General features: G+C 42.0%; 1 protein-coding gene across 1 annotated transcript in view; it reads right to left on the bottom strand.

Annotated features, from left to right (window-relative positions):
* PAPLN (papilin, proteoglycan like sulfated glycoprotein) overlaps nucleotides 1-26,927 on the bottom strand; it is a 517,238-nt gene that overhangs the window by 315,706 nt on the left and 174,605 nt on the right. Inside the window, 1 exon segment of the mRNA XM_053697785.1 lies at nucleotides 3,828-3,921. Within this exon segment, the coding sequence (XP_053553760.1) occupies nucleotides 3,828-3,921 (94 nt within the window).

Genomic DNA, 26,927 nt, shown 5'->3' with positions numbered 1-26,927 from the left:
ATAACTTAACACAGATAAATTAATGTCTAAACCATTGGCAACAAAAGTGAGTACACCCCTAAGAGGAAATGTCCAATTTGGGCCCAAAGTGTCAATATTTTGTGTGGCCACCATTATTTTCCAGTACTGCCTTAACCCTCTTGGGCATGGAGTTCACCAGAGCTTCACAGGTTGCCACTGGAGTCCTCTTCCACTCCTCCATGATGACAAACCTTGTGCTCCCTTACAGGGCCGGTGCTAGGATTTTTTGGCCACACAGGCAAGGATATTTGCCCCCACCAATTACATACCATTGCTGTTTTTTACAAAATGTTACAAAGAAGTATTTAAAAAAAGAAAATATAATTTCCCATTACCCCATAAAATTATATATATATATATATATATATACATACACACACACTATATATATATATATATATATATATATATATATATATATATATATACTATATCATGCTGGTTTTGATATTTAAAGCTAGGGTAAGGCTTAGTATTAAAGCATAGTGTAAGGGTTAGGATTAGCATCAGGGTTAGTCATTGTGGCTGCAATATGACTTCTTCACTGCTAAACTATTGACAAAAAAAAAAAAAACTCTGCTAAGGCCGCCAACCCGGTATTCACACTTGGCAGGATCAGACTGATATGTGTGTGTGTATATGTGTGTGTGTATGTATATGTGTGTGTGTATATGTGTGTGTGTATATGTGTATATGTGTGTGTGTATATGTGCGTGTGTGTGTATGCGTGTATATGTGCGTGTCTGTATGTATGTGTGTGTGTGTATGTATGTGTATGTATGTATGTACTGTATGTATGTATGTATGTATGTATGTGTGTGTGTTGTAACCTTTTATTTCCTCCTGATACCCTGCCTTGGTTGTGTTCCAGTCTGGACCATTATGTTGTGCACTGTGTATTATATATCCCTTTTTATCTCACCAAGCACTCATATAAGTATATCTGTATACTGATAACTATCACATACTGTATATGTGTAGCACTAGTCAGGCAGAGAGAGAGTCTGCCAAGTGTTACAGGTTACAAAGGAACAATACAAATTCTTCTGTACTTGCATGCAATCACACAACTGATGATCTAAAGCTGGATCTCCCTGTTTTGTCTGAAGCCTCTGTGATATTTACAGCCACATTACCATGTTATAAGAACCTCATTCACAACACATAATATCACTAATTTTTTATATATACCTCAAATATGGACAACCCACTTTTTCCCCTACAGGTTTTTCAGATCAGAGAATTTAAAGGGCCCTCTGTGGTGTTTGTACAGACCCAGTATAGGCGCCACTCTTTTAATGACAGCTCTGCACGTATGTGATAATGTGACAAGGTAATGACTCGATAAAACCTCACAGGTAAAACAAAAAGGAAAACCCTTTCAATGTGTATAGCGTTGCTCCCCTTCAAACAAAGGTGTACGCCTAAAAGAGTCAGCTAGGCTGCCAACCCGGTACTCACAGTCAGTGGTCACAGAGGAGAGCTGCGAGCGGTTGAGGAGCACGCCAGAGCGGGGTGACACACACGGTGACAGCACGCTACCCAAAAGGGATAAGTGGTGGGTGATAGACAAACTAGTTCAAAATAGTTGGCAGAGGCCCGCGCTTTAGGGACCGGATGGAGGAGGACTACTGTGGCACCTAAGAGGCCGGAAACTGTGCTGGCTGCTGCTGCCTGCTGGGAGTCCTAAGTGGTGGATCTTCCGCCACTGATATGTCCAAAAAAAATACTCTGACTGAGCTCCAATTTTGCGCCCCACTGCTGGTGCGCCCTAAGGCGGTTGCCTAGTGCCTATATGCAAGCGCCAGGCCTGCTCCCTTACCTTCCATTTGAGGATGCCCCATAGATGCTCAATAGGGTTTAGATCTTTAGACATGCTTGGCCAGTCCATCACCTTTACCCTCAGCTTCTTTAGCAAAGCAGTGGTCGTCTTGGAGGTGTGTTTGGGTTCGTTATCATGTTGGAATACTGCCATACGGCCAAATCTCCAAAGGGAGGGGATCATGCTCTGCTTCAGTATGTCACAGTACATTTTGGCATTCATGGTTCCCTCAATGAACTGTAGCTCCCCAGTGCCGGCAGCACTCATGCAGGCCCAGACCATGACACTCCCACCACCATGCTTGACTGTAGGCAAGACACACTTGTCTTTGTACTCCTTACCTGGATGCTGCCACACAAGTTTGACACCATCTGAACCAAATAAGTTTATCTTGGTCTCATCGGACCACAGGGCATGGTTCCAGTAATCAATTTCCTTAGTCTGCTTGTCTTCAGCAAACTGTTTGCGGGCTTTCTTTTGCATCATCTTTAGAAGAGGCTTCCTTCTGAAACGACAGCCATGCAGACCAATTTGATGCAGTGTGTGGCGTATGGTCTGAGCACTGACAGGCTGACCCCCACCCCTTCAACCCCTGCAGCAATGCTGGCAGCACTCATACGTCTATTTCCCAAAGACAACCCCTGGATATGACGCTGAGCACGTGTACTCAACTTCTTTGGTCGATCATGGCGAGGCCTGTTCTGAGTGTAACCTGTCCTGTGAAACCGCTGTATGGTCTTGCCCACTGTGCTGCAGCTCAGTTTCAGGGTCTAAGAAATCTTCTTATAGCCTAGGCCATCTTTATGTAGAGCAACAATTTTTTTTTCAGATCCTAAGAGAGTTCTCTATCATGAGGTGCCATGTTGAACTTCCAGTGACCAGTATGAGAGAGTGTGAGAGCGATAACACCAAATTTAACACACCTGCTCCCCATTCACACCTGAGACCTTGTAACACTAACGAGTCACATGACACCGGGGAGGGAAAATGGCTAATTGGGCCCAATTTTTTAAATTTCCACTTAGGGGTGTACTCACTTTTGTTGCCAACGGTTTAGACATTAATGGCTGTGGGTTGAGTTATTTTGAGGGGACAGCAAATTTATACTGTTATACAGGCTGTACACTCACTACTTTACATTGTAGCAAAGTGTCATTTCTTCAGTGTTGTCACATAAAAAGATATAATAAAATATTTACAAAAATGTGAGGGGTGTACTCACTTTTGTGAGATACTGTATATATATATATATATATATATATATAAATATATATATATATATATATATATATATATATATAAAGTATTGTTTACTCTTCAGAGATATACATGCAACACTCTAGTATGATCAATGATGTAATCGTTTGTTGAGATTGGAGAGGTGGATGTGATTGACTTAATACAGTTTTAAAAGACTCAATGTCATTTTGCCTGATGAAAATGGTTCTAGGACCTCGGCAACCTTTGTGAGTTTATATTTGTCATCCCACACATTGTTTCACGCTATTCTGTGAATTATACCATATGGCACCTTCTTTACTTTGATCTTTTATAGTGATATTGAGAAGGATGTAGGTTAATGAAGAAGAAGGGCTGCCCCTGGAAGGGCTTGGGATTTATTGATTTGTGGATGTTTACATTTTGTTTTTCATTATTGGGACTTTTAATTTGCATTGTTTATTTATTTTACCCTTGTACATAGGGAATGTATACTATTTATTTTATATATATATATATGTATATATATATATATATATATATATATAACAAATGTCTTTAGAGTATGTGGTAAGCACAATGTACAGTGCTTTGTATAATACATGTGCAAATCAGATCTTTAATCAAATAATAAACTGAATAGCTTGTTTAGCTTTATTTTCTGCAATTTCTTAGAAATAGCCACTTAGTACAAATATAAAAATAATAAAAATAATAATACATTTTCATTTAATACCATTATCTGTCTAGTATTAATTTCTCCTACCTGGCCTGCTGACATGGACAACCTTTTCCATTAGGACCAGAAGCTAAAGTAACTCCATCAGGACAGCAGCCATAAATACTTTTCTTGCATTTATCTAAAGGAAAAAAAGAGTGAAAGATATAGTAAAAGTGAGTAGAACAACCCCCCCTGAAATAAACATAAAAGTAGTCAATTAAAATAACTATCTACACACACTAGAAAACAAAATAAGTTCTAGATAATTAAAGTTAACTACCTTCATACACTAGAAAATAAAATACATTCTAAATGATTCCAGTTAACCTGGTGCAGTAAAAGGATAAAAGACATATGCGCTCCTATTCTTGAGCTCATATTACAAATCAAAGTAAAAAGTTTGAGATTGAAAGCATCAGGCATACAATCATCTTGGAAGTTGGATAGCGCAGCCACGCTAACTACCTTTCCTCCTATGCTTCTATGGGGCACATAAAAGATATACGTTTCATAACCCCACACCAGGGCGAACTACTCTGACTGGAGGGCTTGTGTATATACTAGCAGTGTGAGTCAGAGTTCCTGATATGGTATTTTATTATGTACTGTCATGATATACACATTTGTATGCTCCCGTTTGGTTACAGTTTCTATCCTGTGATCACTCAAGTGTGTAGCACTTGTATTTATACACCATACAAATTTCTTGGTTTCTTACTGTGGTGACCAGTGGCAGTTTTCCTTGTGTTTGAGGAGGGGCTTAGGGTTTATTTGTTCACAGTATATTACTGTCTAGTTGGTCTCAGGGAGGGGAATTCACCACAAAAAAAACCAGTGAGTGCGTATCTTTTGCTACACTATCTACAATGACATCTTGACACCCTGGTAGCTGATATTTGGGCTAGATTACGATAGGAGTGCAACTTAGAGCTCCAGCATTAAATTCACTAGACAGAGACTTTTTGCGTGCGTCAGGTTGTGCTCAGATTTTGAGATAACAGTAAACACCCATACTCACGTGCAAAGACGATCGCGTTTAATCAAGTGCGATAACCCGACATGAAATAACATAAATTATGCTTACCTGATAATTTCATTTCCATCGTGGGGAGGAGAGTCCATGGCTTCATTCATTACTATTAAGAATTAAGAACCTGGCCACCAGGAGGAGGCAAAGACACCCCAGCCAAAGGCTTAAATATCTCTCCCACTACCCTCATCCCCCAGGCATTCTGCCGAGGGAACAAGGAACAGTAGGAGAAACATCAGGGTATAAATGGTGCCAGAAGATGATTAAATTTAGGTCCGCCCACTGGAGATTTGGGCGGGAGCCGTGGACTCTCCTCCCCACGATGGAAATTCAATTATCAGGTAAGCATAATTTATGTTTTCCATCTAAAGGGGAGGAGAGTCCATGGCTTCATTTATTACTGTTGGGAACATAGACCTAAGCTCTAGAGGGCACCACAGCCTGCAAAACCTTTCTCCCAAAACCAGCTTCCGCAGAAGCAAAAACGTCAAATTTGTAAAACTTTGTAAAAGTGTGTAAGGAGGACCAGGTAGCCGCCTTACAAATCTGCTCCATAGAGGCCTCATTCTTGAAGGCCCAAGATGAAGCCACCGCTCTAGTGGAATGAGCCGTGATCCTCTGAGGAGGCTTATGTCCCATTGTCTCATAGGGCAAGCGAATCAAGCTCCTCAACCAAAAAGATAAAGAAGCAGAAGAGGCTTTCTGCCCCTTGCTCTTCCCTGAATACACCACAAAAAGAGATGTAGATTGTCTGAAATCCTTTGTAGCCTGAAGATAGAACCTCAGGGCACAAACCACATCAAGATTATGAAGTAACCTCTCTTTGGAAGAAGAAGGGTTAGGGCACAAAGAAGGAACCACTATTTCCTGATTGATGTTACGTTTAGACACCACCTTGGGAAGAAACCCCAAACCAGTGCGCAGTACCGCCTTATCCGCATGAAAAACCAGATAAAGAGGCTCACATTGCAAGGCAGCCAGTTCAGATACTCTGCATGCCAATGCAATGGCCAACAGGAAGAGAACCTTCCAAGACAGAATCTTAACCCCTTAAGGACCAGCGACGTACCCTGTATGTCACTGGCCTTTTTTTTGGGACTTGATTGCTTTTTAGAGCGGTCTTGCCACCAGCGTTGAGACTGCTCTATTACACAAAGCCTGCTGGAGGGAGTAAATTAATAGCGTGTTCTTGCTAGACTTGTGCTATTATGTCCTGAAAAAACCCTTAACGACCAGTGACATACAGGGTACATTGTGGTCATTAAGGGGTTAATGTCAATGGAATGCATAAGCTCAAACGGAACCCTCTGCAATACCTTAAGGACCAAGTTTAAGCTCCATGGGGGAGCAGACTGTCTAAAGACAGGCCTGATTTTAGACAGAGCCTGAACAAAAGATTGGATGTCAGGGAGCTCAGCGAGTCTCCTATGCAACAAGACTGATAATGCCGAAATCTTTCCCTTTAAGGAACTGGCAGCAAGACCCTTCTCCAAACCGTCTTGGAGAAAGGACAGAATCCTGGTTACCTTCACCTTTTGCCAAGGATATCCATGCTTCTCACATCAGGACAAATGAGTCCTCCACACCTTATAATAGATGCGACGAGAGACTGGTTTCCTTGCCTGAACTAGAGTGTCGATCACACTTACAGAAAAGCCTCTCTTAGCCAAGACTAGGCGTTCAATCTCCACGCAGTCAGACTCAGAGAATCTAGATTTTCATGTTGAAAAGGGCCTTGTTCCAGCAGATCCCTGTGACAGGGTAACCTCCACGGCGGAGAGGATGACATCCCCACCAGATCCGCAAACCATGTCCTCAGCGGCCACGATAAAGCAATCAGAATGGCCGAAGCTCGCTCCTGTTTGATGCGTGTCACTACACAAGGTAGAAGTGGTAATGGGGGAAAAAATGTAAACTAGGCTGAATCCCCAAGGCATCACCAAGGCATCTATCAGCTCTGCCAGAGGATCCCTGGACCTCGACCCATAACGGGGTAGCTTGCAATTGAGCCTGGATGCCTTGAGATCTATCTCCGGCGTCCCCCATCTGAGACAAATCTTCGCACACATTCGGGGTGAAGAGACCTTTCCCCCGGATGGAAGGATTGCCTGCAGAGAAAGTCCACTTCCCAGTTGTCCACACCTGGGATGTGAATCGCTGAAAGCGAGCAGCTGTGGGACTCCGCCCACTCCAAGATCCGAGACACCACCCTCATGGCTAGGGAGCTCCCCGTACCCCCCCTGATGGTTGATGTAAGCCACCGAGGTTATGTTGTTGGTCTGGAATCTGATGAAGCTGAACACCCCAGAAGAGGCCATGCCTTCAGAGCATTGTAGATTGCTCGGAGTTCCAGAATATTTATCGGGAGGAGAGAATCCTCCCGGGACCATTTTTCTTGTGCCATCCTGGCACCCCAAACAGCTCCCCATCCTGCCAAACTCGCGTCCGTGGTCACAATCTCCCAGGAGAGTCTCAAGAAAGATGTCCCCATGGACAGCTGCTCTGGACAGATCCACCAAGAGAGGGAATTCCGAGTCCGAGCATCCATAGATATCTGCTGTGACAGATCTGAATGATCGCCGTTCCACTGTCTCAACATGCACATTTGAAGAGGTCTGAGATGGAACCTGGCAAATGGAATGATGTCTATGCTGGAAAACAAGAGTTCGATCACCTCCATACACTGAGCCACCGAGGGGCTTGAGGAGGACTGAAGGGCAAGACAAGATGACGCAATCTTCCGGCGTTGATGGTCTGTAAGAAATATCTTCATGGACATAGAGTCTATTATTGTGCCCAGGAACTCCACCCTGTTGCTGGGAAACAGGGAACTCTTTCCTGAGTTGATCTTCCAACCGTGAGATTGGAGCAAAAGAAGAAGCGCCCTCGAATGATCCTCTGCGAGACTGAGGGACGGCGCCTGGACTAGGATGTCGTCCAGATAGGGCGCCACAGCAATGCCTCTGTATCTGGCCACCGCCAGAAGCACCACCAGAACCTTCGTGAAGACTTTCGGGCCGTCGCTAGACCAAAGGGAATGGCCACAAACTGGAAGTGTTGGTCCAGAAACGCAAAGGTTAGAAACTGGAAGTGGTCCCTGTCACATGAAGGTAAGCGTCCTTCAAGTCTATAGTTGTCATGAACTGTCCCTCTTGAACTAGGGGCAGAATAGATCTGATTGTTTCCATTTTGAACGATGGAACACTCAGAAACTTGTTTAAGCACTTTAGATCCAGAATCGGGTGGAACGTGCCCTCCTTCTTTGGAACCACAAAAAGATTTGAATAGTACCCTAGACCCTTCTCTGCTTGGGGTACTGGTACGATAACACCTAGAGAGGAGAGATCTCTCACACATTCTAGAAAGGCTTCTCTCTTTTCCGGTCTTGAAGACAGGTTTGACAGGAGGAATCTGCCCCTGGGCGGATGAGATCTGAACCCTATCTTGTAACCCTGGGCGACAATGTCCAGAACCCAAGGATCCTGAATGTCCTGCAACCAGGCTTCTAAGAAGAGAGATAATCTGCCCCCTACTTGGCCCGGAGACCGGTCGGGCCACCCCTTCATGCCGATTTTGTCTCGGTGGGCTTCTTGCTCTGCTTAGACATGTTCCAAGAATAAGCTGGTTTCCAAGTTCCCTTGGACTGGTCCGCTTTCGCGGTGGGCTGCTGGCGCTGGGCCTTGTCTGCACGAAAAGGACGAAAAGTAGATCCTTTAGGCTTAGCCTTCAGGTGGAGCTATAAAATTTTGATTCAACTCATTCACAGGTTTGAAATCCTCTGGATTGGGTTCTAATAATTCAAAAATTCCTGAAGTAGAAAGCAGATATAGTCCATTTTAAAGCGAACGTGGAATAAGCCTCAGGCTCAGGCATAGGACAAAGGTCCTCAGAGGAGACTTCGCCCTAAGACAGAGACTCAGCCAAGTCACAGTTTTGTAAGGTTGGTGGTAACTGAGCCTAGGGGATAGGACCCTGCGTATTACTGGTAGTGTGAGGTACATCTCCTGATTTTCACTTTGATTTTCAACTTTCAAATTTACTACTATTATCATTTGATTCCCTTGTTATACTTAGTTGAAGCTAGCTGAACAGTGAAAACATATACTGTATTTTGCCAACCACAAGAGACAAATGTGTGCACACAGGCACCAATGACCAACTAGCTTCCAGTCCACTAGTGTAGGATATCTACTTATTCTTTTGGAACAAGGGATACCAAGAGAACATAGCACATTTGAAAATAAAAGTGAATATAAAAGTGTCTTAAAATGGCATGCTCTATGTGAATCATGCAAGTTTAGACTTTACTATCCCTTTAAGAATAAAAATGTGCAAACCATTGAATAAACATTGTATACCACAATAGACATTAGAAAATTGCATCAAAATTCTGTTATATCAATACAAAACCTAATTAAATTATATTTACAGTAAAACGCATATGGCAAAATATAGTTGAAATATATTTTGAATAATATAAAAAAAAAGTACGTGCAGGTTTAGTTTGGTACACTTACTAAGCATGCACATATAATAAACATTTACTGGAACACACCAAAAACCTCTTTAAAAACATAATTTATGCTTACCTGATAAATTTATTTCTCTTGTGGTGTATCCAGTCCACGGATCATCCATTACTTGTGGGATATTCTCCTTCCCAACAGGAAGTTGCAAGAGGATCACCCACAGCAGAGCTGCTATATAGCTCCTCCCCTAACTGCCATATCCAGTCATTCGACCGAAGACAAGCAGAGAAAGGAGAAACCATAGGGTGCAGTGGTGACTGTAGTTTAAAGTTAAAAAATACCTACCTTAAAATGACAGGGCGGGCCGTGGACTGGATACACCACAAGAGAAATAAATTTATCAGGTAAGCATAAATTATGTTTTCTCTTGTAAGGTGTATCCAGTCCACGGATCATCCATTACTTGTGGGATACCAATACCAAAGCTAAAGTACACGGATGAAGGGAGGGACAAGGCAGGTACTTAAATGGAAGGTACCACTGCCTGTAAAACCTTTCTCCCAAAAATAGCCTCCGAAGAAGCAAAAGTATCAAATTTATAGAATTTTGAAAAGGTATGAAGCGAAGACCAAGTCGCCGCCTTGCAAATCTGTTCAACAGAAGCCTCATTTTTAAAGGCCCATGTGGAAGCCACAGCTCTAGTAGAATGAGTTGTAATCCTTTCAGGAGGCTGCTGGCCAGCAGTCTCATAAGCTAAGCGGATTATGCTTCTTAGCCAAAACGAAAGAGAGGTTGCCGAAGCCTTTTGGCCTCTCCTCTGTCCAGAGTAGACAACAAACAAAGCAGATGTTTGACGAAAATCTTTAGTAGCTTGTAAATAATACTTTAAAGCACGAACCACGTCAAGATTGTGTAATAGACGTTCCTTCCTTGAAGAAGGATTAGGACACAATGATGGAACAACAATCTCCTGATTGATATTCTTATTAGATACCACCTTAGGTAAAAACTCAGGTTTGGTACGCAGAACTACCTTATCTGCATGGAAGATCAGATAAGGAGAATCACATTGTAAGGCAGATAACTCGGAAACTCTATGAGCCGAGGAAATAGCTACCAAAAAAAGAACTTTCCAAGATAAAAGTTTGATATCTATGGAATGAAGAGGTTCAAACGGAACCCCTTGAAGAACTTTAAGAACCAAATTTAAGCTCCATGGCGGAGGAACAGGTTTAAACACAGGCTTGATTCTAACTAAAGCCTGGCAAAATGCCTGAACGTCTGGAACATCCGCCAGACACTTGTGCAAAAGAATAGACAGAGCAGAAATCTGTCCCTTTAAGGAACTAGCTGACAATCCTTTTTCCAATCCTTCTTGGAGAAAAGATAATATCTTGGGAATCCTGACCTTACTCCATGAGTAACCCTTGGATTCACACCAATAAAGATATTTACGCCATATCTTATGATAGATTTTCCTGGTGACAGGCTTTCGTGCCTGAATTAAGGTATCAATGACTGACTCGGAGAAGCCACGCTTTGATAAAATCAAGCGTTCAATCTCCAGGCAGTCAGTCTCAGAGAAATTAGATTTGGATGGTTGAAAGGACCTTGAAGTAGAAGGTCCTGTCTCAGCGGCAGAGTCCATGGTGGCAAGGATGACATGTCCACTAGATCTGCATACCAAGTCCTGCGTGGCCACGCAGGCGCTATCAAGATCACTGATGCTCTCTCCTGCTTGATTTTGGCAATCAGACGAGGGAGCAGAGGAAACGGTGGAAACACATAAGCCAGGTTGAAAGACCAAGGTGCTGCTAGAGCATCTATCAGCTTCGCCTTGGGATCCCTGGACCTGGATCCGTAACAAGGAAGTTTGTCGTTCTGGCGAGACGCCATGAGATCCAGTTCTGGTTTGCCCCAATGATGAATCAATTGTGCAAACACCTCCGGATGGAGTTCCCACTCCCCCGGATGAAAAGTCTGACGACTTAGAAAATCCGCCTCCCAGTTCTCTACACCTGGGATATGGATAGCTGATAGGTGGCAAGAGTGAATCTCTGCCCAGCGAATTATCTTTGAGACTTCTAACATCGCTAGGGAACTCCTTGTTCCCCCTTGATGGTTGATGTAAGCCACAGTCGTGATGTTGTCCGACTGAAAACTGATGAACCTCATTGTCGCTAGCTGAGGCCAAGCCTGAAGAGCATTGAATATCGCTCTCAGTTCCAGAATGTTTATTAGAAGGAGTGTCTCCTCCTGATTCCACGATCCCTCAGCCTTCAGGGAGTTCCAGACTGCCCCCCAGCCTAGAAGGCTGGCATCTGTCGTTACAATTGTCCAATCTGGCCTGCGAAAGGTCATACCTTTGGACAGATGGACCCGAGATAGCCACCAGAGAAGAGAATCCCTGGTCTCTTGATCCAGATTTAGTAGAGGGCACAAATCTGTGTAATCCCCATTCCACTGACTGAGCATGCAGAGTTGCAGCGGTCTGAGATGTAGGCGTGCAAACGGCACTATGTCCATAGCCGCTACCATTAAGCCGATTACTTCCAAACACTGAGCCACCGAAGGGCGAGAAGTGGAATAAAGAACACAGCAGGAATTTAGAAGTTTTGATAACCTGAACTCTGTCAGGTAAATCCTCATTTCTACAGAATCTATTAGAGTTCCCAGAAAGGAGACTCTTGTGAGAGGGGATAGAGAACTCTTTTCTTCGTTCACTTTCCACCCATGCGACCTCAGAAATGCCAGAACTATGTCCGTATGAGACTTGGCAATTTGGAAATTTGACGCCTGTATCAGGATGTCGTCTAAATAAGGGGCCACTGCTATGCCCCGCGGTCTTAGAATCGCCAGAAGTGACCCCATAACCTTCGTAAAGATTCTTGGGGCTGTAGCTAATCCAAAGGGAAGAGCTACAAATTGGTAATGCCTATCTAGGAAGGCAAACCTGAGAAACCGATGATGATCTTTGTGTATCGGAATGTGAAGATAAGCATCCTTTAAATCCACTTTAGTCATATATTGACCCTCCTGGATCATAGGTAGGATGGTACGAATAGTCTCCATCTTGAATGATGGAACCCTGAGGAATTTGTTTAAGATCTTGAGATCCAAAATTGGTCTGAAGGTTCCCTCTTTTTTGGGAACCACAAACAGATTTGAGTAAAATCCCTGTCCCTGTTCCTCCTTTGGAACTGGATGGATCACTCCCATAACTAGGAGGTCTTGAACACAGTGTAAGAATGCCTCTCTCTTTATCTGGTTTGCAGATAATTGTGAAAGGTGAAATCTCCCTTTTGGAGGGGAAGCTTTGAAGTCCAGAAGATATCCCTGGGATATAATTTCCAAGACCCAGGGATCCTGGACATCTCTTGCCCAAGCCTGGGCGAAGAGTGAAAGTCTGCCCCTACTAGATCCGTTACCGGATAGGGGGCCGAACCTTCATGCTGTCTTAGAGGCAGCAGCAGGCTTTTTGGCCTGCGTGCCTTTGTTCCAGGTCTGGTTAGGTTTCCAGACCGACTTGGACTGAGCAAAAGTTCCCTCTTGTTTTGCATTAGAGGAAGTTGATGCTGCACTCGCCTTGAAGTTTCGAAAGGCACGAAAATTAGTCTGTTTGGCCCTTGATTTGGACCTATCCTGAGGAAGGGCATGACCTTTTCCTCCAGTGATATCAGAAATGATATCCTTCAAACCAGGCCCGAATAGGGTTTGCCCCTTGAAGGGAATGTTAAGCAGCTTAGACTTTGAAGTAACGTCAGCTGACCATGATTTAAGCCATAGCGCCTTGCGCGCCTGAATAGCAAAACCAGAATTCTTAGCCGTTAGTTTAGTCAAATGAACAATGGCATCAGAAACAAAAGAATTGGCTAGCTTAAGTGCTCTAAGCTTGTCAAGTATGTCATCCAATGGGGTCTCTACCTGTAAAGCCTCTTCCAGAGACTCAAACCAGAAAGCCGCAGCAGCAGTGACTGGGGCAATGCATGCAAGGGGCTGTAGAATAAAACCTTGTTGAATAAACATTTTCTTAAGGTAACCCTCTAACTTTTTATCCATTGGATCTGAGAAAGCACAACTGTCCTCGAAAGGGATAGTAGTAAGCTTAGCTAGGGTAGAAACTGCTCCCTCCACCTTAGGGACTGTCTGCCATAAGTCCCGTGTGGTGGCATCTATTGGAAACATTTTCTTAAAAATAGGAGCGGGAGAGAACGGCCCACCTGGTCTATCCCATTCCTTAGTAATAATTTCTGTAAACCTTTAAGGTATTGGAAAAACATCAGTGCACACCGGCACTGCATAGTATTTATCCAATCTACACAATTTCTCTGGCACTGCAATTGTATCACAGTCATTCAGAGCAGCTAAAACCTCCCTGAGCAATATGCGGAGGTGTTCAAGCTTAAATTTAAATGTAGACATATCAGAATCAGGTTGAATCCTCATCCCTGAGTCAGAAACATCACCCACAGAAAGAAGTTCTCCTTCCTCAGCTTCTGCATATTGTGAGGGAGTATCAGACATAGCTCTTAAAGCGTCAGTATGCTCTGTATTTCTTCTAACTCCAGAGCTATCTCGCTTTCCTCTAAACCCAGGTAGTCTGGATAATACCGCTGACAGTGTATTATCCATGACTGCAGCCATGTCCTGTAAAGTAAATGCCATGGGCGCGCTAGATGTACTTGGCGCCATTAGAGCGTGAGTCCCTTGAGCGGGAGTCAAAGGGTCTGACACGTGGGGCGAGTTAGTCGACATAACTTCCCCCTCGTCAGATTCCTCTGGTGATAATTTTTTTAAAGACAGAATATGATCTTTATTACTTAAAGTGAAATCAGTACATTTGGTACACATTCTAAGAGGGGGTTCCACCATGGCTTCTAAACATAATGAACAAGGAGTTTCCTCTATGTCAGACATGTTTAAGCAGACTAGCAATGAGACCAGCAAGCTTGGAAAACACTTTAAATCAAGTTAACAAGCAAAAAATAAAAACGGTACTGTGCCTTTAAGAGAAACAAATTTTGTCCGAATTTGAAAAACAGTGAAAAAAAGCAGTAAATCAAACGAAATTTTTACAGTGTGTATAATAAGCTAACAGAGCACTGCACCCACTTGCAAATGGATGATTAACCCCTTAGTTCAAAAAACGGATAAAAAAAACAGAATTTATGCTTACCTGATAAATTGCTTTCTCCAACGGTGTGTCCGATCCACGGCGTCATCCATTACTTGTGGGATATTCTCCTCCCCTACAGGGAATGGCAAGGAGAGCACACAGCAAGAGCTGTCCATATAGTCCCTCCCAGGCTCCGCCCCCCAGTCATTCGACCGACGGTTAGGAGAAAAAAAGGAGAAACTATAGGGTGCCGTGGTGACTGTAGTGTATAGAGAAAGAAATTTTTCAAACCTGATTAAAAAACCAGGGCGGGCCAATAGTCAATTGCTTGGAAAGAAACAAGGGAGGAGTCACCCACATGTATGTTTTTTAAATGTTTTGCAACTGGGGTGAAGATATCTGGATTATCGATATCAAGAGCTCTATCTTTGAGGGAACGTGTCGTTTTGCCAACGTACTGTATTTGGCACCCCCCTACAGGTCAATAAGTATATTACATACTTCGAACTACAATTTAAATTATGCCTGATCCTATTCGTGACTGTAAAGGTGAAATATTCCCCTTTAGTCACATAGTTACAGGTTTTACAAATACGTGATCTACATCTATAAATACCTGTTTGTTGGGGGAGCCAAGTACCCTTTTTAATTTCTTGAAGATAGGAAGGGGCAAGCATATTCCCTAAGGTTTTAGTTTTTTGGGGCACAAATTTGCAGCCATTCAGGGCTACGTTTTCCAACACGGGCTCTGTCATTAAAATCAGTAAACATTCTTTAATGATTTTACAGATCTTATTATATTCAAGGCTATAGGGAGTGCTGAAAACCAATTTTTCCCCATTAACTGTTTGGGTTCTAAAATTAGCCTCTCTTTGTTGGCTGTATTCCAGTAAAGAGTCACGTGGGATAAGTGCTACCTCTTCCCTTGTTAGTTGTAGGAGTTTGCTCGGGTAACCTTGTTCCTTTAATCTACTATCCAAAATATCACATTGTTCTTTATAACTCATAGGGTTGGAACATACTCTTTTACTTCTTATATATTGGCCCTTTGGTATCGCTCTAAGAACATGAAGTGGATGGCATGATCTATAATTTAGAATTGTATTCCCTCCTGTGGGCTTTCTGTACAGACAGGTTTCAATGGATTGAGTTGGCATTTGGACATTCAATTCAATGTCCAAAAATTTGATTTTACAAGGATCCTGTTCAGACGTGAACTTTAGATTAATTTCATTGACATTGATATGTTCCACAAATGCCAAAACACGTTCCTCATCTCTATTCCACACTAGCAGGAGATCATCTATATAGTGGCCAAAATAGATGATATTTTTCTTGAAGGGGTTGTCACCTCCATAGACGTGGAGCAGCTCCCACCATCCCATATAGAGATTGGCATAGGAGGGGGCAAATTTTTCCCCCATAGCTATCCCACATCTCTGGAGGTAACAACCATCCTCAAACAGAAAAAAATTATGAGTCAATAAGAACTCTATGGCCATGACAAGAAAACTATTTATATCCTCTGAATAAGTAGAAAAGTTATCCAAAGAAAATATGATATAATCTAATCCCTGCCGGTGTGGGATGGATGTATAAAAGGAAGTCACATATATTGTGACAAATCTGTATGTGGGTTCCCATTCAATGTTCTGTACAATTCTAAGCACTTGGGTAGAGTCCCTGATATAACTCATAAGTTCACCAACCAAAGGTTGGAGAAAAGAGTCCACCAACTCAGAAAGATGTTCTAATAGTGAACCCACACCAGAAATAATGGGCCGGCCAGGAGGGGTATGTACATCTTTATGCAGCTTAGGCAAAACGTAAAACATTTGTGTAGTAGGGGACTTTGGCAAAAGAGTATCCATTACAGATCGAGATATCACCCTTGTGTTGTCCTAGAATAAGAATGTCTTCAAGGAGGGATCTATAGTTGCCAGTAGGATTAAACTGAGTGATTGTGTCCTTGACCTCCTCACCGACTCATGACCCCCACGTGACTGCATGCTCTCACTCTGCGCGTCTCTTACCACGGCCCGCCTGACGCCCAGACTTACTTGATGATGTCACCGACCAGAGAGCGCTGATTGGCGGGCTCCCGAGGCTGCTTAGAGAGCAGTCTCTATTGGGAGCGGTATGGGCCACGAGCTAGAGACTTACCGTTAAGCACCACTGTGTGGCAGTCTCTAGCGGCTCGTTGGCTCTAATACATCCATATTGCGCAAAGGGAGGGGAGCTGAACGGCTCACAGCCTCTCCTTCCTTGCTCAATATGGATGGATGGAATCCGTGCTAGTGTTAAGTTTTAATTAATTGCATGGTGGTGGTGACGGGGGTGGGGGGATCCCTTGGGATTACAAAAAAATATATTACATTTAAAAACTTTATTTTTATTTTTAGTAAAATTATTTAAAAAGTGTAGTTACACACATAGGACAGCTCCTATGACTGCAAATCACTGCCCCAGTCACAGGAGGGAGAGTCTGTGTCCGCTGGACCTTCAGGTGTGAAATGCAGGCTAAGAGAGGAGAGGTAATCTGAGGAGGAGTAGGAGGCTCTGGTTGAGGCCTACTTAGAGAGGGCACCTCAGCTGGAGAACCCTAACCTGAGTGTCAGAAATAAGTTGTGGGAGGAGATACGAGTGTCAGTCAGCTGCTTAGGATGCAATCATTCTACTGACAGCATAAAACATTGATATCATGACTGCAGGAGGGAAACCAAGGCGAAGATGGCACAGCAGGTTAAATATGCACGTGGGACAGGTGGTGGTAAGTGAATCACCTGAAGTCATGGGAGGAGATGCTGTCTAACGTCATCTCGGGTGAAGTTGTCCTAGGATGTAAGGGGACAATGGACACCTCTGTGCCACATGAAGAGGTGTATGAAGATGAATATTCTATATTAAATATAACCAAATATATGATGTATATATTTTTTAGATCATAAATATCTGCTTTTAGCTACAAATGTCAATTTACATAGCTGTATTTAATATGTTCAGCAAGCACTCTGTATAGTATATCTGCTCCGACAAGCAAGGATATTGATAATATATCCAATAATATCAAACATTTCATAGAAATCTGTCATTAAAGGGACACTGAACCCAAATTTTTCTTTCGTGATTCAGATAGAGCATGCAATTTTAAGCAACTTTCCAATTTACTCCTATTATCACATTTTCTTTATTCTCTTGGTATCTTTATTTGAAAAGCAAAAATGTAAGTTTAGATGCCAGCCCATTTTTGGTGAACAACCTGGATTGTTCTTGCTAATTGGTGGATAAATTCAACAACCAATAAACAAGTGCCACAAACTCCATCCTCGCTTGCATCCTTGCATCCTCTGACATCTCCCTACAGGACCCTGAATCCCTTCTATTAGCCTCAAATTCAGCTGGTGGCCATCGCACAAGATGCTACACTTCCCCCCAAGTACCTCTCCTCCAAAGGCTAAATCCCGCCGCAAGAATTAAGTAATATTATTTATTATTTTTTCCCCCAAGATATATCATATCTAATTTTTGCACTAAAGCACTTTTTTTAAGTGCGATTTCCATCTCATAAATATGCATATATTTTACTTATTCAAATTTGAAAATATATTTAAATATTATTCTAATAGCTGTTTATTTGCTAAAAAAATAACAGCTTTATTAATTTTTATTTCACATGATGTCAATTAATATGCAGGTGTATATTGTTAATAAATGTTTGTGTACTTCTATGAAGAATATTATGCCATTTAAGAATACTTGAGGATACGTGTCTGAAATCAATACAGTATATCTAACATCAGTCAACGTGGGCATGTCTAAATGTTATGATTAATATTCCATGAGCATATGTTGTTTTCTCCTTCAGATGAAGCTATTAAGGGTTATCCAGTTGTAGAAGAGTTAAAATGTAAATACTCCTTACTGTTGATATGGCCAAATACCTTGCATTCATGCTTATAGTCATGTGTGGAATGTAATATCTGAAACCTATACCTATCATGACTAATGCACTCCTTTTTGTCAAGAATATTATTAAATATTTAGACTAATTAGAGAAATGCATCTTCATGATATTTAAGCACTGATGGTGGGCGGGGCTTAAAAAATCATAAGACCAAAGTAATTTAAATAAAATTCTAAATAAAGTCATATATTTTAATACACTTAGGCAGCAAATCAAACACAAGCTCAAACCACTGGTGTGGCTATGTGAGCTATGTATTTAATTAACCTTTGCAGAGACATTGCTAAATATTTTTATCTTAATTTGACATTTAATAATAAATTCTTTAAAACTGCTCTCTGCATTCCCCATTAATATTCTAGATTCTGGCCTTTAAAGTCAGCAAAAATGCACAGTAGCACACTACATAGCATACACTTACACATGCAGATACACACACACTACATAGCATACACTTATACAAGCAGATACACACACACTACATAGCATACACTTATACATGCAGATACACACACTACATAGCATACACTTATACATGCAGATACACACACACTACATAGCATACACTTATACATGCAGATACACACACACACTACATAGCATACACTTATACAGGCAGATACACAGACACTACATAGTATACACTTATACATGCAAATAAACACACACATTACATAGCATACACTTATACATGCAGCATACACATTATACATGCAGATACACAGACACTACATAGTATACACTTATACATGCAGACACACACACTACATAGCATACACTTATACATGCAGATACACACTTATACATGCAGATACACATACACACACTACATAGCTTACATTTATACATGCACACACACACACACACACACACACACTACATAGCATAAACTTATACATACAGATACACACACACACAGTTATGGATACAGATAGACACACACACTACATCATATATGGGTATCTGTAATTCATTGTATGGGGTCCTGGGGTTGGCAAGCACATTAGCTGGCAGTCTGCGGCTGCCACTGTTCGTTACCCTGGTATTAGCACTGCTCATTGTATAAAACTGAAAGCATGCTAGTATTATCATCAGGGGTTAGACATCATCACTACCAGAGGTAGGTAGAGAGGTCACCATTACCCGTGGTCAGAGTGTATACAGCCTTCTTACTCCTGCTTAACTCACACACCATTCCTTTTCCACAGGGAATCTAACAGGTATCTAACCCTGTGAGAGCAAAGCCAGCTGCTTCTGAGTATAGGCCCAATAGAATTAATTTTTTAAATTTTTTTTAATGCATGGGGCAAATCGGTACAGATGGCTAGCAACCCGGGACAGGGGGACAAACCCCTAAAATCGGGACTGTCCCGCGAAAACTGGGACAGTTGGGGGGTATGTATATGTGATTGCCATGAAATAGAGGTGATTAATACATTTTAATTGACATCATATGAACAGACACAGACTCTCCCTGGGACCAATGCACAATGCACTTTTAAATTGTTTCAATAACTCCATGTTAAAGACAATACTTCAAATCTCTTGAAGTATGTAATATTTAGCACTTATGTATTTTGGTTAATAGGCTAAATATTTCAAATGTATTCATTTGACTTATTTTTTATATTGGTATTAAGTAACCATGCCATTCAAGTGTGCAATCTCAGGGGATTGTATGTATTGATAATCTTTAAAATGAGGATTTGACATATTTCTTAAAGGGATAGTCTATTCAAAATTATATTCATGAATCAGAGCATGCAGTATTAATATACTTAAATATGTACTCCTGTTATCTATTTAACTTAATTATCATCTGTAATTTTGTAAAGCAGGATTGTAAGCTTAGGAATCTTCCCATTTTGATTCTGCACATAGGGAGCGCTTGATGATTGTTGTCTAAATGTAGCCAACAATCAGCAAGTGCAACACAGGTGCTGAACATTAAATGGAATGCCTCCTAAACTTAAATACATAGATAAAATGGGACAGATAACAAAATTAAATTGACTATGAGTACATATGTAAGTTGATTGGAATTCAATGCTTTATCTGATTCCTGAATGTTTAATTGTAAAACAGAATTTATGCTTACCTGATAAATTACTTTCTCCAACGGTGTGTCCGGTCCACGGCGTCATCCTTACTTGTGGGATATTCTCTTCCCCAACAGGAAATGGCAAAGAGTCCCAGCAAAGCTGGCCATATAGTCCCTCCTAGGCTCCGCCCACCCCAGTCATTCGACCGACGGACAGGAGGAAATATATATAGGAGAAACCATATGGTACCGTGGTGACTGTAGTTAGAGAAAATAATTCATCAGACCTGATTAAAAAACCAGGGCGGGCCGTGGACCGGACACACCGTTGGAGAAAGTAATTTATCAGGTAAGCATAAATTCTGTTTTCTCCAACATTGGTGTGTCCGGTCCATGGCGTCATCCTTACTTGTGGGAACCAATACCAAAGCTTTAGGACACGGATGAAGGGAGGGAGCAAATCAGGTTACCTAAACGGAAGGCACCACAGCTTGCAAAACCTTTCTCCCAAAAATAGCCTCCGAAGAAGCAAAAGTATCAAATTTGTAAAATTTGGCAAAAGTGTGCAGTGAAGACCAAGTCGCTGCCTTACATATCTGGTCAACAGAAGCCTCGTTCTTGAAGGCCCATGTGGAAGCCACAGCCCTAGTGGAGTGAGCTGTGATTCTTTCAGGAGACTGCCTTCCGGCAGTCTCATAAGCCAATCGGATGATGCTTTTAAGCCAAAAGGAAAGAGAGGTAGAAGTCGCTTTTTGACCTCTCCTTTTACCAGAATAAACAACAAACAAGGAAGATGTTTGTCTGAAATCTTTTGTAGCCTCTAAATAGAATTTTAGAGCACGGACTACGTCCAAATTGTGTAACAAACGTTCCTTCTTTGAAACTGGATTCGGACACAAAGAAGGTACAACTATCTCCTGGTTAATATTTTTGTTAGAAACAACCTTAGGAAGAAAACCAGGCTTAGTACGCAAAACCACCTTATCTGCATGGAACACCAGATAGGGCGGAGAACACTGCAGAGCAGATAACTCTGAAACTCTTCTAGCAGAAGAAATTGCAACCAAAAACAAAACTTTCCAAGATAGTAACTTAATATCTATGGAATGTAAAGGTTCAAACGGAACCCCTTGAAGAACTGAAAGAACTAGATTTAGACTCCAGGGAGGAGTCAAAGGTCTGTAAACAGGCTTGATCCTAACCAGAGCCTGAACAAATGCTTGAACATCTGGCACAGCTGCCAGTCTTTTGTGTAGTAAGACAGATAAAGCAGAGATCTGTCCCTTTAGAGAACTTGCAGATAATCCTTTCTCCAAACCTTCTTGTAGAAAGGAGAGAATCTTAGGAATTTTTATCTTATTCCATGGGAATCCTTTGGATTCACACCAACAGATATATTTTTTCCATATTTTATGGTAAATATTTCTAGTTACCGGTTTTCTGGCCTGAACCAGAGTATCTATCACAGAATCTGAAAACACACGCTTCGATAGAATCAAGCGTTCAATCTCCAAGCCGTCAGCTGGAGGGAGACCAGATTTGGATGTTCGAATGGACCCTGAACAAGAAGGTCCTGTCTCAAAGGTAGCTTCCATGGTGGAGCCGATGACATATTCACCAGGTCTGCATACCAAGTCCTGCGTGGCCACGCAGGAGCTATCAAGATCACCGAGGCCCTCTCCTGATTGATCCTGGCTACCAGCCTGGGAATGAGAGGAAACGGTGGAAATACATAAGCTAGGTTGAAGGTCCAAGGTGCTACTAGTGCATCTACTAGAGTCGCCTTGGGATCCCTGGATCTGGACCCGTAGCAAGGAACCTTGAAGTTCTGACGAGACGCCATCAGATCCATGTCTGCCCCATAATTGAGTTATTTGGGCAAAGATCTCCGGATGGAGTTCCCACTCCCCCGGATGGAATGTCTGACGACTCAGAAAATCCGCCTCCCAGTTTTCCACACCTGGGATGTGGATCGCAGACAGGTGGCAGGAGTGATCCTCCGCCCATTGAATTATTTTGGTCACTTCTTTCATCGCCAGGGAACTCCTTGTTCCCCCCTGATGATTGATATACGCAACGGTCGTCATGTTGTCTGATTGGAACCTTATGAATCTGGCCTTTGCTAGCTGAGGCCAAGCTCTGAGAGCATTGAATATCGCTCTCAGTTCCAGAATGTTTATCGGGAGAAGAGACTCTTCCCGAGACCAAAGACCCTGAGCTTTTAGGGATTCCCAGACCGCGCCCCAGCCCACTAGACTGGCGTCGGTCGTGACAATGACCCACTCTGGTCTGCGGAAGCTCATTCCCTGGGACAGATGGTCCAGGGTCAGCCACCAACGGAGTGAATCTCTGGTCTTTTGATCTACTTGAATCATTGGAGACAAGTTTGTATAATCCCCATTCCACTGTTTGAGCATGCACAGTTGTAATGGTCTTAGATGAATTCGTGCAAAAGGAACTATGTCCATTGTTGCAACCATCAACCCTACTACTTCCATGCACTGCGCTATGGAAGGATGAGGAACAGAATGAAGCACTTGACAAGAGCTTAGAAGTTTTGATTTTCTGACCTCTATCAGAAAAATCCTAATTTCTAAGGAATCTATTATTGTTCCCAAGAAGGGAACTCTTGTCGACGGAGACAGAGAACTTTTTTCTATGTTCACCTTCCATCCGTGTGATCTGAGAAAGGCTAGAACGATGTCTGTATGAGCCTTTGCTTTTGACAGGGACGACGCTTGTATTAGAATGTCGTCCAAGTAAGGTACTACTGCAATGCCCCTCGGTCTTAGAACCGCTAGAAGGGACCCTAGCACCTTTGTGAAAATCCTTGGAGCAGTGGCTAACCCGAATGGGAGGGCCACAAACTGGTAATGCTTGTCCAGAAAAGCGAACCTTAGGAACTGATGATGTTCTTTGTGGATAGGAATATGTAGGTACGCATCCTTTAGATCCACGGTAGTCATAAATTGACTTTCCTGGATAGTGGGTAGAATCGTTCGAATGGTTTCCATTTTGAACGATGGTACCCTGAGAAATTTGTTTAGGATCTTCAAATCCAAAATTGGTCTGAAAGTTCCCTCTTTTTTGGGAACTACGAACAGATTGGAATAAAATCCCATTCCTTGTTCCTTTATTGGAACTGGGTGTATCACTCCCATCTTTAACAGGTCTTCTACACAATGTAAGAATGCCTGTCTCTTTATTTGGTTTGAGGATAAGTGAGACATGTGGAACCTTCCCCTTGGGGGTAGTTCCTTGAATTCCAGGAGATAACCTTGAGAAACTATTTCTAGTGCCCAGGGATCCTGAACATCTCTTGCCCAAGCCTGAGCAAAGAGAGAGAGAGTCTGCCCCCCACTAGATCCGGTCCCGGATCGGGGGCTACTCCTTCATGCTGTTTTGTTAGCAGCGGCAGGCTTCTTGGCCTGCTTACCCTTGTTCCAGCCTTGCATCGGTTTCCAGGCTGGTTTGGGTTGTGAGGCATTACCCTCTTGCTTAGAGGATGCAGAATTAGAGGCCGGTCCGTTCCTGAAATTGCGAAAGGGACGAAAATTAGACTTATTTTTAGCCTTAAAAGACCTATCTTGTGGAAGGGCGTGGCCCTTTCCCCCAGTGATGTCTGAAATAATCCCTTTCAATTCTGGTCCAAATAGAGTTTTACCTTTGAAAGGGATGTTAAGCAATTTTGTCTTGGATGACACATCCGCTGACCAAGACTTTAGCCAAAGCGCTCTGCGCGCCACGATAGCAAACCCTGAATTTTTCGCCGCTAATCTAGCTAATTGCAAAGCGGCATCTAAAATAAAAGAGTTAGCCAATTTAAGTGCGTGAACTCTGTCCATAACCTCCTCATATGGAGTCTCTCTACTGAGCGACTTTTCTAGTTCCTCGAACCAGAACCACGCTGCTGTAGTGACAGGAACAATGCACGAAATTGGTTGTAGAAGGTAACCTTGCTGTACAAAAATCTTTTTAAGCAAACCTTCCAATTTTTTATTCATAGGATCTTTGAAAGCACAACTATCTTCGATAGGAATAGTAGTGCGTTTGTTTAGAGTAGAAACTGCCCCCTCGACCTTAGGGACTGTCTGCCATAAGTCCTTTCTGGGGTCGACCATAGGAAATAATTTCTTAAATATAGGGGGGGGAACAAAAGGTATGCCGGGCTTTTCCCACTCCTTATTTACTATGTCCGCCACCCGCTTGGGTATAGGAAAAGCGTCGGGGTGCACCGGAACCTCTAGGAACTTGTCCATCTTGCATAATTTCTCTGGAATGACCAAGTTGTCACAATCATCCAGAGTAGATAACACCTCCTTAAGCAGTGCGCGGAGATGTTCTAATTTAAATTTAAATGTCACAACATCAGGTTCAGCTTGATGAGAAATTTTTCCTGAATCTGAGATTTCTCCATCTGACAAAACCTCCCTCATGGCCCCTTCAGATTGGTGTGAGGGTATGACAGAACAATTATCATCAGCGCCCACCTGCTCTTCAGTGTTTAAAACAGATAAGTAGGCATTTTGGATAAAATATTTGCTATGGAGTTATCCATTACAGCCGTTAATTGTTGCATGGTAATAAGCATTGGCGCACTAGATGTACTAGGGGCCTCCTGCGTGGGCAAAACTGGTGTAGACACTGTAGGAGATGATGCAGTATCATGTTTACTCCCCTCATCTGAGGAATCATCTTGGGCAATTTCATTATCTGTGGCAGTACTGTCCTTACTTTGTTTGGACGCTATGGCACAATTATCACATAAATTTAAATGGGGAGACACATTGGCTTTCATACATATAGAACATAGCTTATCTGAAGGTAAAGACTTTTAAACAGGCTTAAACTTGTCAACAAAGCACAAAAAACGTTTTAAAACAAAACCGTTACTGTCTCTTTAAATTTTAAACAGAAAACACTTTATTACTGAATATGTGAAAAAGTATGAAGGAATTGTTCAAAAATTACCAAAATTTCACCACAGTGTCTTAAAGCATTAATAGTATTGCACACCAAATTTCAGAGCTTTAACCCTTAAAATAACGGAACCGGAGCCGTTTATAAATTTAACCCCTATACAGTCCCAGCTATAGTCTTTGCTGAGACCCAACCAAGCCCAGAGGGGAATACGATACCAATTGACGCCTTCTAGAAGCTTTTCCAGCAATTTTTAGATCCTCACACATGCATCTGCATGCCCTGCTCTCAAAAAACAACTGCGCAGTAATGGCGCGAAAATGAGACTCAGTCTATAACTAGGAAGGCCCCCTGACTGGAAAAGGTGTCTAACACAGTGCCTGCCGTTTAATAAACGTTCCCCAAGTTTATAAATGCAAATTGTCAGCCTAAATATGAATAAAATGCCCAAATAAAGCAATCGATTTAGCCCATAAAAATGTCTACCAGTTTTTTAGCCCATAATAAGCCCTTTATTCTGTTTGTTTGACTAAGAAAATGGCTTACCGGTCCCCATGAGGGGGAATGACAGCCTTCCAGCATTACATGGTCTTGTTAGAAATATGGCTAGTCATACCTTAAGCAGAAAAGTCTGCTAACTGTTTCCCCCAACTGAAGTTACTTCATCTCAACAGTCCTATGTGGAAACAGCAATCGATTTTAGTTACTGTCTGCTAAAATCATCTTCCTCTCACAAACAGAAATCTTCATCCTTTTCTGTTTCAGAGTAAATAGTACATACCAGCACTATTTTAAAATAACAAACACTTGATAGAAGAATAAAAACTACATTTAAACACCAAAAAACTCTTAACCATCTCCGTGGAGATGTTGCCTGTGCATCGGCAAAGAGAATGACTGGGGTGGGCGGAGCCTAGGAGGGACTATATGGCCAGCTTTGCTGGGACTCTTTGCCATTTCCTGTTGGGGAAGAGAATATCCCACAAGTAAGGATGACGCCGTGGACCGGACACACCAATGTTGGAGAAATATACTATCCCTTTAATTTAAAGTGACATAACACAAATATTTGATTCCATGATTTTGCTAGAACATATATATTTAAAAACAAATCTAATATAATGATATGGTTTATATAGGTCAAAGATGTATATACTATTATCATACATATATACATGTAGGTGAAGATTATTATTAGATATAATTATATTTATATATGTTTTGAGAATATATATAGCATCCCTGGGCAAAGGTTACATTTGGAATAGGTGATATATGCTTGCACCTATTTTTCTATATACATACATATTGATATTTCAATGAAAACATAGGTGCAAATATTCCTATACATAAGACCAATAAATATAGCATATATAATGTTATTTCTACATTGCAACACTCATAAATGTTTTTAGGATTTGCAATTTCAATGAGAAACAGGCCTCAAAAAGCTCCTTTTTCCTCCTTTACACATATTTGAGCTGGGTGTAATATTTCTCAATGTATTGACAGCCTCCGACAGTGTATTAACGGTTAGGGCTTTCATTGGAAACCTGGTATAATTTATCGATTAACGGCCTCTATTACTTTCTATGGGACGCAAAG

Source organism: Bombina bombina, chromosome 1 (assembly GCF_027579735.1).
Source record: "Bombina bombina isolate aBomBom1 chromosome 1, aBomBom1.pri, whole genome shotgun sequence".
NCBI lineage: Eukaryota > Metazoa > Chordata > Amphibia > Anura > Bombinatoridae > Bombina > Bombina bombina.
The sequence above is the reverse complement of the archived record's forward strand: the minus strand, read 5'-3'. Positions and strand labels throughout refer to the sequence as shown.